The sequence below is a fragment of the Notechis scutatus genome, chromosome 5 (genome assembly GCF_049901735.1).
Source record: "Notechis scutatus isolate UNSWTSFEM ecotype Mainland chromosome 5, rNotScu1.2, whole genome shotgun sequence".
Lineage (NCBI taxonomy): Eukaryota > Metazoa > Chordata > Lepidosauria > Squamata > Elapidae > Notechis > Notechis scutatus.
Genome location: NC_142013.1, coordinates 82,973,828 through 82,986,312, shown reverse-complemented (window position 1 = coordinate 82,986,312; position 12,485 = coordinate 82,973,828). Strand labels below are relative to the sequence as shown.

At 37.1% G+C, this 12,485-nt stretch overlaps 1 protein-coding gene across 5 annotated transcripts in view; it reads right to left on the bottom strand.

The window, feature by feature from the left end:
• Positions 1 to 12,485, bottom strand: part of SLC9A2 (solute carrier family 9 member A2) — a 44,850-nt gene that overhangs the window by 7,573 nt on the left and 24,792 nt on the right. For all 5 annotated transcript variants that reach the window (XM_087967183.1, XM_087967185.1, XM_087967182.1 and 2 more), the window contains exons 5-11: positions 11,728 to 11,930; positions 10,151 to 10,240; positions 8,550 to 8,620; positions 8,092 to 8,253; positions 6,116 to 6,215; positions 2,150 to 2,275; positions 99 to 189 (exon numbers count right to left, since the gene is read on the bottom strand). In XM_087967183.1, the coding sequence (XP_087823309.1) occupies positions 99 to 189; positions 2,150 to 2,275; positions 6,116 to 6,215; positions 8,092 to 8,253; positions 8,550 to 8,620; positions 10,151 to 10,240; positions 11,728 to 11,930 (843 nt within the window). The remainder of the gene's footprint in view (positions 1 to 98; positions 190 to 2,149; positions 2,276 to 6,115; positions 6,216 to 8,091; positions 8,254 to 8,549; positions 8,621 to 10,150; positions 10,241 to 11,727; positions 11,931 to 12,485) is intronic.

Below are 12,485 nucleotides of genomic sequence, written 5' to 3'. Positions count from 1 at the left end.
GAACTGGATAAGAACAATTTATAATATAATTAACTATATTATATGGCAGTGAAAATGCTGAATAATTCATTCTTCTTTTTATTCCAAAACTGCATTACCTTTAAAGGAAGGTTGATTTCTTTTCCGTGTTTTCTCTGCAAGTTTAGTATTTTTAGGTAGTGATAAGAAACGTGGTGATTTCATGTGCACCTGCAAAAAGAAGCATAAAATGTGTTCAGGCAGAACGAAATACATACAACTCAAATATTACTATAGCTTCTCACTTAATAGAAATCTGTGTAAGGAGCATTCTATTTGTTTTAAAATAGGGGAAAAAAGATATACATGCATGTAGTTCTAACAATTTCCATGTTTTCGATTTTTCTTCCCACCCTTTTAGGTTGGAAGAAAAGAGGGATTCTATTTAATCAATCACCCACTGCTTTTGAATTAAGACCAGAGCAAAAATCCAAAATCAGTAACATCCTATTATCTTTTAAATGATCCTAAAATCATCCATCTCTACTTCTCCTTGAAATGATATCTGTTAAGTATCTCCATGCAAAGCTTCCCCAACATCAGATTGCTGGAAATGCAGAGGTAGACAGTCACCCATAGGAGTAGCTTCTAAAGGCTGAGGATACTCCAATTCTTTTTTTTTTTTTTTAAATTGTATTTCAAGTGACATTTCAAAAGTAATTATTAAACGAGGGTAATAGTAACATCTAATAGTAGCTCACCAAGTGAAACTCTTTGTGAGAGCAACATAGAGAACTCTATATACAGTAACTTCCCTGTATTAAATGGGTGAAATGTCACTCAGTGTTAAGTCTACCAGAGAAAGACTTATTGCTTGGAAAGGGTTGGTCTTTAGCCTGCCATCAGAGAACAAAGGGCCTGGCAACTATTTATTTTATTTTTTTTATTTTATTTGATTTGCCAGTTGTTTACAAAAGATAATAAAGTATAAGTGTATACATAGTTGTGAATACATGAAATGGGTACATATAAGAAAAATAAAAGAAGAATAAGAGAAACAAAAGGACAGGGACGAGGCACGTGAGCACGTTGAAATGAATTGGTGCGCTTATGCCCGCCTGAAGCAGACCTCTTGGAAAGGGTGAGGTCAATAGTAGAACAGTCTAAGGTTGAAAAGCTGTATAGGGGCTATGCGAACAGCTTTTAAGTCCATATGCTGAAGAGCCTACACAGAACTGATTTAATTAGATTTAAGAATTTAGATTTTCCTTTGTCTTCTATACTTCATTTAGTCTCACTCTAACTCACTTTTTCATAAAGAAAAATCATTCAGCACAAGGAGTCTATTCATCAGAACTTTCCCTTCTCTGCCTAGCTGGTCCAGCAGGATTCAAAGATTCTGTATCTGAAATTATTAGGTTCAAGCAAACAGCACAAGGGTAAATTTTGAAGGCCATACAAGCAAGGCAGCTAAATCTTACTACTTTGGAGCAACGAAGACTGTGGCTGTTGCTACTCATGTTTTTTAGATATGCTCAAGAGTTGTTTAAACATGATTCCTTTAAATTCATTTCCAGTTGTAATATGATTTTTTACCCCATACAGTACAATAATTTGTAAAAGCAAATCAGAGCAGAGGAGAAAGGAGTGTGTTATTTCCATAAAGAATGAATTAGTTTTATTCTCCATGTTGAAATAAAGATAAAGATTAGTCTTAATTTGACTAAGTAATAATTTTATTCCTCCAAAATGTTAATAAAATGACTAATAAAACCTAGTCTTGCAGATGTTTGGTTTACTAATCCATGTATATTTTGATATATCTTGTATATATTTTTAATTGTTCACATGTTTTCCACTAAGTAGAAATAGCTGTCCTTACAAAAACATTTAGAGGCACTTGTTATAAAGAAATAAATATTTGAGTATGAAACCAAAACAGCAGTCACTCTCGCTCTCCCATGGAAGATGTATAGCATCTGTCCCCAGAAAACTGCTTTTATTCATTGATATCTTTCATTGGTTTCATGTGTTATCTTGTGTTATCTTGAAAAAGAATCAGTAATTAGTGATACAGGACCAACCTATTGAGAATCATTTAGAGGCCTAAGTGCTTCATTCATATAGTAAAAAACTTTGTTTAATAAAATCCCATTTAAAATATATTAAATATATATGTATATATAAGTACTGTTCTTGACAAACTGTTGCTCTTCCTAATGCTCTCCCTTAGGCTATGTCGGCGACGAATCAAAATTTCTTTGGCCTGTTTTTCATTTGCATCTTCAGCGAGACTGTATCTATTATATGATGGAGTCTGCAACAAACAAATAAGAAAATATATGCTTTAAAAATATATTAATAGTGGTGGTTCTGATCAGAAACATAACTTAAAAGCATAATTAGCATAATGTAAAACCTGAAAATGATGTAATATTCCAAAAGTAATTTATTATTTTGATAGCTTTCTATACTACCACAATTTATTTTAATAACTTAGATGTTAAATATCAGAAATGTCAATAATCTTACAGACAATATTTATATAAACCAGCCTATTTGATATGTAAGATGAGGCATAGAGATACACCGCCACTATGGCTAGATAAAAAAGGCAAACATCTCTAAACTGTTTTCCAGACAGCTGAGATGCTCTCTAATTGTTATTGGGAGAATAGAATTTCCACACTTTCTAAGCCTCAATTTGTACTTAGCTTTTTATTCTGCATTCATTACTTTATATATAACTCAAAGCAGTGAACATATACTCTTTCTTCCTCCTATTTTTCCCACAAAAAGAATCCTGTGAAGTAGATTGGGCTGAGAGAGAGAATGATTGGTCCAAAGTCATCCACCCAACTTTCATGCCTGAGGTGGGATTCACAGTCCTCTGGTTTCTAAACCAACACCTTAACCACTACACTAAACAGGCCCTCCATTAACTGCTCTGCAGAAGATTCTGTCTTCCAAATCTTATTAAAAGGCCATGGGTGAGTGCTATTTGAACCCCTGAGTTATAGTGGTCCATAGTTTTGTTCCACCATGGAAGAATACTTTGAGTCCCCAATCCTTGGACAAGGAGTCTGGTTTTCTTCAGGTGGAAAAAAATATGCCAAATGGATCAAGAGATGAAGCAATGGTGGTATTCTAGTTTGACCCGGTTCTGCTGAGCCAGTAGCGGCAATGAGCAGTGGAGATCAAACCAGTTGTCTCCACTGCTCTGCTATTGGGCCCACCCGGGCTCCCATACTCACCTTTATCCTCTGAATTTGAAGCGCAGCTGCTTTGCGCGGCACAGCGAAGTGCCGCGCAGCAGCTGCTGAAGTGACCAGGAGAGTGCAGGCTTGCAGGAGGTGAGTTGGAACACCTCTGCCCCTGTGCAACATGCGCATTTGGCGCGCACACACGCAAAGTGCACCTGCCAAGCCACGCCCACTGAACCAGTGGTAAAAATATTTGAGTTGAAGATATACAGGAGCCAAGTCTGCAGGCTTCAGAACTTGAAATACTAAATTAAATTGTTCTACCTGGAAGCCTATTGGGAGCAAAGGCAACATCACAGCACTGGGGTAATTCCAGTGTAATAGGACTCTCAAGTGCCAGCATGCAAGTTGCTTCATTCTGCACTAACTGCAGTTTCCAATTGGCCTTCAAAGGCATGCCCATATAAAGTTCATTGCACAATTACTTCTAATGTGATACAGATATGATCACATTTCTCTACTCGTACATTTCCCTAGACGTTTCTGTGGCCCATCCCTACTTGCCTTTTGCAAGGCTGTGCTTTTTTTTGCCAATGTACCATTGGCCCTGATTGATAAAGGATGATAGTGGATAAATATATGCATATTATATTCAGGTATGACTATTACTACATTATTATGGTTGTTATTTTGTTGGGTTATATTGATTAATTGGGGCAGTTCATAAATATAATAAATAAATAATATGAACAATATCAATAATATTGTGTACCAGCCAAAGTCAGACAAAAGGTTCCCTGATTATGGCATCCAGCAGCAGCCATGGTTTGAGGTCAACTGTCCGATGCCTACTCCTTCAGAAGAAATTATGTCCCATCCAGAGTTATAACTGGAAAATGACAGTTCTGTCCTCATCTTACCAAGCTTCTACAGCCTCCAGGCACAAGATCAAGACTTTCATGGTATCTGTGGCCTGGCTAGGGATGGAAATATGCATGCTAATAATCATCCCAAACCAACAGGCAAACTGTCCCAGGCAATTAAAGCTTCTACTGGAAAAGACACATTATCAGGGATCCTTTGGATAGGACTGTATTTTAAAGATTAAAGTGTTTGCACTTTGATGGTGTTTTCATTTGAGATAAATTAGAGTATAAAACTTTCAAGACATGCAGCATACAGTACTAGTTGACTGTATGATTGTATAAAACTTTCAAGACATGCAGCATACAGTACTAGTTGACTGTATGATTGATTGAGTTGGGAATTTTCCCTGGGTATTCAGAAGTATCGTTGAATCTGATTTCAGTGAAAAAATACAATCATCACACAAACTCTTAATTCTATCCTTCACCACATGGAGCCTCAGATAACCTGTTCAACAGCGACTAATGGCCTGTAGGTTATACCCCTGGGTGGGTTTTTGCTAGGAGTAAGGGGAATTGATCAGTTTCTTCTCCCCACCACCAAAACACGCACGCTCATACACACACACGCACACACGGAATCATGAAACTCTGCATTGGCAATGAACATTCAGCCATTTTGTTGTTCTTTTACATGTATCTGTCCTTCCTAGCAAACAAAATAAAAATTTGTATGTTTCTACTGCAATGTGAATGAGAAATCTATAGGTTTTTTTTCTGTATGTTAAATGTAAGATGAGCAAGGCTCACGTCATTTTCATTCCAGCAGAAATCACTGGGGGAAATGTGGCATATGTTTACATGTATGAAGAGTAGCCTGCATGTTCATCTTTACATTGTAGCCTTCAAATATCTGATCCAGCATATAATGCTGTGTTGATGTTCCAGGTATCGTATACTCAATTTTAACATTTATTTATTTATTCTATTTTATTTTTTATTTGTCAATTGCTTACAAGATAATAGGTATAACTAAAAACATACATGGATACATATAAGAAAAATTTTAAAAAATATAAAAGAAACAATAGGACAGGGACGGTAGGCACGTTGGTGTGCTTATGCACACCCCCTACAGACCTCTTAGGAAAGAGGCGAGGTCAATAGTAGACAGTCTAAGGTTAAAGTTTTTGGGGTTTGGGGAAAAAAACCACAGAGCCAGGTAGAGTATTCCAGACATTGACCACTCTGTTGCTGAAGTCGTATTTCCTGCAATCAAGTTTGATGCGATTAACCTTGAGTTTGTATCTATTGTTTGCTCTTGTGTTGTTATGGTTGAAGCTGAAGTATTCATTGACAGGTAGGACACAGCAATGTATGATTTTATACACTATACTTAGATCGGACCAAAGGTGGCGTAGTTCTAGATTTTCTAGGTCTAGAATTTCGAGTCTGGTGGCATAAGGTATTCTACAACGAGTAGAGGAGTAAAGAACTCTTCTTGTGAAATATTTCTGGACTTTCTCAACTGTGTTAATATCAGATACGTAATGTGGGTTCCAGACTGATGAGCTGTATTCAAGTATTGGTCTAGCAAATGTTTTGTATGCTCTAGTTATTAGTGTAATATTACCAGAGAAAAAGCTACGTAAGATTAGGTTAACAACTCTTAACGCCTTTTTGCCTATGTAGTTACAGTGGGCTCTAGCACTTAAGTCATTTGAGATGAGTACTCCGAGATCCTTGACAGAGTTTGGATCATCAACAAGGTCTTGACTATTCAGCCTGTATTCATCAAGAGACACATATTTCAAAACAGTTCCAGCTGTTTGTTTCAAGCTTTTCTTAAGTCTTTTTGCATAAACATAATTTCTCTTTGTTGCATAGCAATTCATCACCTTTCTTACTCAATAAATCTAAATACATTTGTTTGAGGATAAATTCCAATGGTTGTAATTGAAATTATTTCTGTGTACACATCTTAAATTAGCATGCTACTGTTTTTATTGGAAAATGAAAAAACAACTGTCTGAGAATATAGATGTAGACACACCAAGGTGTTATTCTAATATCTTGTTGTCTACTTACTCTTTGCCGTATCTGATACAGATTCTTTGTTAAAATCTCTCTTATGTTATCCATTTGGCCAGAATAAGGTTCATGTTTTTTTTCTCCTTCTTGAGGCTCACTGTTGTAACAGGGGATAAAATATAGGATTATACAGATCATCCATTGGAATAATATGAATTATACATTTTTTCAAAGATAGAAAATAATTTAAAAGAAAGAAAACTTATTTATCATATGTTACATAAAAAGAACAATTTGGTTAGTATTAACTTAACCATATCATTAACGTGGTTCTGCAATTTATTTAAAGTGCAAGTTGATAAAATGTTAAATAAATCTACAATTTTCCCAAGTAGATATGATCCATAGATTCTTTCATTCATGAATATTTGAGGATTTAATTGAAATCCATAATTCACATCAATGTCACCTGATTATAGAATTAATAATACACTATGCTTTTTAACACATTTAACTCAATTAAATTTAAATATATTTTATATTATCAAAATATCAATATAAATTTTGTTCTGAAAAGCTGAAGCAGTAAAAGTTTTCTATATTAATCCTTTATAGCCCACTTTAAATTACTGTGAATTTCTGAAATGATCATCTGAAATTATCATCTCTATGTATGTAATACCCCTATCCACAATTGAGCCCTCACTTTGCTGATATTTCATAAACAATTCAAAGCAGTCTTTCTTGTTCTGTGAGGTTTGAGGCCCAGTTGTGAGTGCCATTATTAAGTATTTTTGCTTTTTGGTTATGTTCATGAGGGTTCTTCTTGGTTGCTTGTTTCTTTGTACTTCCATCTTGGATTAAGGTAGTTTATATATATATTCCTGTCTCTATCCCTAATTATGCTTCTTCATTATAGAAAATACAATCATCTGTAACTCTAATCTTACATGCATGCAAAAACACCTAGACACGCACAAACAAACCAATTCAGTCTATAATTCAATGATAACTCTGTTTCCCCTACTTTAATTCCCAGCCAGAAGTTTCTGGCTGGGAATTTGGGGAAGTTGTACTCCCAAAATAATCTGAAGGTAACAGATGAAGGGGATAGAGGAAGAGAAGGCTTTTTAAAAAGCTGTTCTAGGCATTTAATCTCCCAGTTAAACTTGCATTAAGTCTGTCTATTTGTGTAGCTCATGACTAGAGGTCTCCAGTGTTGCAAGTATAAACAGGAGCAATGTCCTGATTTTATGCACTGCTGCAAGAGTACAACAGGAACTTGGTTTATTATTTTATTTATTTATTTTTATTATTGTATTTATTTAATTTATTGACTGCCCATTTTACTATAAGGTAACACTGGGTAGCTTACAATATTAAAAAAAATAAAACAATATAAAATAAATTCTGCAAAAATGTAAATATAAAATACAAAATGCAACAGCTAAAAGATGGGAAGAAGAAAATAGGATAAGCAGGAGAGGGCAATGTTTTTTTTTTAAGGAGATGATGAACCAGAGCCTCCTTGAAATGCCCCAGAAATATCCCTCCCTGGAGTGATGAATTAATCACTGCCTGCACCCACCTGCTAGTCACTGTATGGAGGCTTTCAACCAACAAGGGGGGACAAGGATCTAAATGACTGGTGGTGGTGCTGACAGCATTGAGGACCCTGTTCACTTCAGGTCCAACAAGGTAAAACCTTTTCCAGATTGATTTATAAAAAACAAAATATTTTAAATGTCATTCCTAACGTTCACTTCCATGTAGGCTGTTACTTCTGATTTGCTTTATGTTTGTATTTTATTATTAACTAATGAAAGGGTTTCAAAGTAAATTTTTGAAAAGGAAATAAATCCCAGAAATAATTAAATGGTTAAAGCATTTAGTCCTAAATGTAAAAAACAAAAACAAAACAGCCTGCTCCTTTTTATCTTTTCTTGGGCTGCAAGGAAGTAAGGAATTCAACTTCAGTGCTTTTAAGAGTTATGTTCTGACATTGATACTTCTCCATATTTCTCTCTACTTACCTGAGAGAAGCTAGAGATGGAACTGTGCTTAACATCCCATTCTCTGCCATTTCAATGGCATTTTTTATTTCCAATTTCTTGTACAGGGCAACAATACTTGATTGTGGTTGTTTTTCCTTGATTAAAAGTCTTCTTAGATACTTCTTATCAAATTTTATAAACCTGTAAGAAGGAAGAGCCATTCTATTAATTAATTTAAAATGAACTGAAACTGCAGCAAATTTTCTTTGTTCTTATAAATTATTCTGACGTTTAGAGAATTGGTTTCTAACTAAAATGGAATGTTTAATTTGTGACAAATCAAAATTAAATGTTCATGTTTTCTGAAATGAAATAATTCTTAAAGTAAATTGAATTATATGTTTGTAAATTTAGTAATGTAAATTTAAATATTACATTAAATAATACATGGCTTTCTCCACTTGTTCTTTTAGATCGTTACTAAATATGCTACTTACTTATCTCTCCAAAAGTTGTGACCCCAGTGTCCACACACATCTTCAATACCAGCCTTGATGTGATCAAAGAACTAGGATGTAAAAAAAAAACCCAGTCATTACATTATTATTATACAAAGATATATATATATGACTTGCTTCTGTAAGAAAAAGTTATCTTGGATTTTATACCCAATTGTTATCCAATACAATTGTTTTTAAAATCAACAATAAATGTGAGAAATACATTACTAAGAGTCAACACCAACTTGATGGAACCTAATGAATTAAAACATGTTATAAATGTTACATTATCACCACTTGGGGAAAAAAATCCCTCCAATTGAACATGATGCTTGTTATCTAGATGTACGTCTTTTTCTCAGTGCATGGCACCATTCATATCTCAGTTTTTCACAGGGCCCCTAGGCCAAAGGAAGTACCTGAAAGTTCCATTTATTAAATAGTTAAGTCCAAATTTAAAAATGTAAAATATCCCAACATGCATACTTTGGGAATCATGGTGTCAACTTTCAAAATGACTTCAGCCAAAGTCGGGCCTACTTTTGTTTCTCAGTTGCCACTCTTGGGGGAAGGTGGGAGTCAGAAGGTATTGGAATGTGGTGCCTTAATCTGCTAGACAAAACATCAGGCTCAGCGTGAGAACCAAGCTCATATTCTAACCAAGGCTTCCTGAGACAGTAACGATCACACGCTTAGTCCCCAAAACCCTCTTTTCATTTCAACAGCTGTGAATTATATTCATTCATAGCCCGTAAATGAGTCCCAAACAGTTTATGAATAGCCCAATAGAAGTCTGCCACAGTCTTTTCAGGATAAGGCTGATAAGCATCCACCTTTATCTCCCTTGAAATACTGCCAACGACTAAATTGCCAATTAGCTGTACAAGGCCAAACGGAGCACTAAGTCAACACAGAGCTTCAGAGTTTAAACCAACCAGAACGAACAAAGTTGCTTCCTGCAAAAGTTCGTGTCCCTTTGCTCCTCCTTTATGTCTTAAGGGAAGGGCCTATCATCTCCAAGCCTTACCCCTTCCGCCCCTTTTGTCTTAACTGTTCTTGCCTTCTGGCAGCTCTGTGCAAGCGCACACTGGGAATAGGCTCCCTCTGTTCCTCTGCCTCACTGATGTCAGATTCTGGAGGCTCCGGAGTCAGCACATAACTCTCAGATGGCCCTAGCTCCATCTCTGTGTCAGATGCAGATCCCTCGTCCGAGTCCTCCCCAGACTCCAGGACTGGCCCCTGTTCCTCCCCATTGTCCAACTCTACTGCCAGCTCCGCTGGTGGACCACAACAGCTCATGGCAACAAATATCTGCTGAAACCGAGGTGGAAGCTCCTATCAAACTGATTAGTTAACATGACTTAGGACACCTGAGGGTGGGCGGAAAGTTTCTATTCTTTTAACTACCCTAAAGTATGGGAATTACTTAGTTAGCTTAATCTTTCTACATGCCAAAATGATGTACTCAATAAAAGGTCTTTTGTGCCTGACTGAAGCCTCACAGTCCTGACTCGATTGGGTTCATTACTTGGAACCACAACACATAGTTCTGGGCATTTCCCAAAAGGCATGTAATGCACCTCAAATTGCTAACTTACCCGGCAGTAGATTTCTTCACTGACTGCTGGTTGCTTCTTATTTGATCTTTTGACATGAAGAAACTCCACCAGTGGGCGAATTGTCATTCCCTGTACAGAAGAGCAGAACAAGCATGACATTCAGCCCAGCATGATTTGCCATGATGTCATTTTCATATTCTGCATTATAAAGATAATCCCCAGGTTACGAGCATTCCTTAGCAAACATCTGAGGTTATGCAACAAGGGCCTCCTAGCGTTTACAAATCCCAAAATTATGAATATTGCAGCACCACAGCAGTTGTTCACCCTGATGAAAAACTACAGAGGCTCTGCAACATTCACCCTGCCTATTCCCCCTGCCAGATCTTCGCAGGCATTTTACCCGTGGAGACTCACTTACCTTGCAAAGATCTCTTTATCATGGTTTCTTTGCCTGTATTCGCAGAGAACAGGCCTAATGTACTGCGAGATCACACGAGATCAGTAGCGTGAGATATTGTGTAATCTCGTACTTTACCCACTAATCTCTCCTCATTGAGGCCTGGATATTTGCAAATGGAGGGAAGGCTTAGGTCCTTCAGGCCTTTCCTCTGTTTGCTGTTTCCTTGCTGAAGCCTGCAGGGAAATTGCATTCCTTTAGGCTTCACCAGCCCTTTGCAAAAAGCCTTTGTTGACACCAGTGGAGCTTGGGAGGAGCAGGCATGTCCCTCCGCAGCCCTGTTCCTACCTTTTTGCAAAGGGCTGCCAAAGCCTACAGGGATGCAATCCTCAAGCACTTTGCTGATGAGAAAGCAGCTCCAAAAGGCCATGTGCAGCCTTTCATGGCTGCTTTCTCGCCCCAGATCAGTTTGATGAGGCCTCCAGCACTGAGAAAGCAGCCTCTTGCTGACAAGAAAGGAGGGGACAGGCAAAGAAGCAGGTTGGAGAGGAGACAGATGTTCATAAGTAAATCACTTGGTGCGACAGGATGGTGGGGGAAGCAGTTGTGGGGACCCCAGGGGATGGAGAATGAGGAATCTGTGGGTCAGGGGAGGCCTTGGATGGACTGAAGGAAGATGGCCTGTTTCCTCACTAGGCCTCCAATGGCCTTCCCCACCCCAAGGTATCTCATATGCACTTAACGAGCCACGCATTAAATTAGTGAAAGCAGGAAGTGATGTCGTATGAGCAAGGCACAAGATTCACTCCCATGAATTCTCAAGTTATAGATGGAATGGACAGGCTCCATTACATTCATAACTTGAGGACTACCTGTACTACAAATGTTTGAAAAAATATATTTTTTTGTTGTGAAAGAAGATGCAGTTTGGGGAAAGATTTCACATTGTACTGATGCATCAGAAATAAAGCTGAAGATGTAGGCCTAGTTCATAAGATAGATGGGGTTATTGTCAGTGAATATGAAGAGATCTAGAAGGCGGCTTTGGCACAAATCTGAGATGTTCGGTCATGGACATATGCAATTTCTGACTGCATAATCTGTTATTTTCTTTTTGTGTGACACTTTTAGTATTATGAATTAGATAAATTGCATATTTTCTATGAAAAAGAACTATTGGTCATATTGTACATATAACTATTGGAAATATTCTTACCTGAATGAACACAGTAAAGAATATCACTACGATAGCAGCGGTAATGAAAAGCTTCTTTCTAGGAAATACAGAAGAAGGGAGCAGGAAGACTAGAGAAAAACATATAGCTCCTCGGAGGCCTCCATAGGCGATAATGAACTGGTCTTTAAATGTTATAGGAATTGTCCGAAATATATTTATTACCTGAGTCAATGCAAAAACTCCTAAAAAAAAGCCAGACATATACAATTATGATTATGGTATCCTAATCAGCTTCAAAATTTAGGAATGGAATATACAACGTTACAACTGTTCTCTTCCTATTTCCATGGCTGTTTCCAGTTGGTGTTGCTAGGGAGGATATATTTAATTCAATTACAGATTCCCCAGGATCTACCCACTCTCTGCTCTTAGTTAAAATCTATAGTTCGTGAAATTGTTGAGTAAGGTCATACATCAGAATTGTGTGAGGTATTATCAATATGCTGACGTATAACATACATCTCCATCGTAGGCCAATCAAGTTAGGTTGTCAAGATTCTTTTCTAGTGCCTGAAGGTTATGTACCCTGGATGGGGAAATACAGAGTTTATCTTAACACTAACAAAACTGAAGAGTTGTACATTTTTGGAGATCACTTTGGTAAGGAATAGCTCTCCCAACCAGAACTGGAGTGCAATATTGGGGTCCTCTTGGACTCTGATTTTGCTAGCATTCCATCTGTATTATTCAGGTAAGGACAAGCAGCAAAAACTGCACAAGCACATCATGTGACAGTT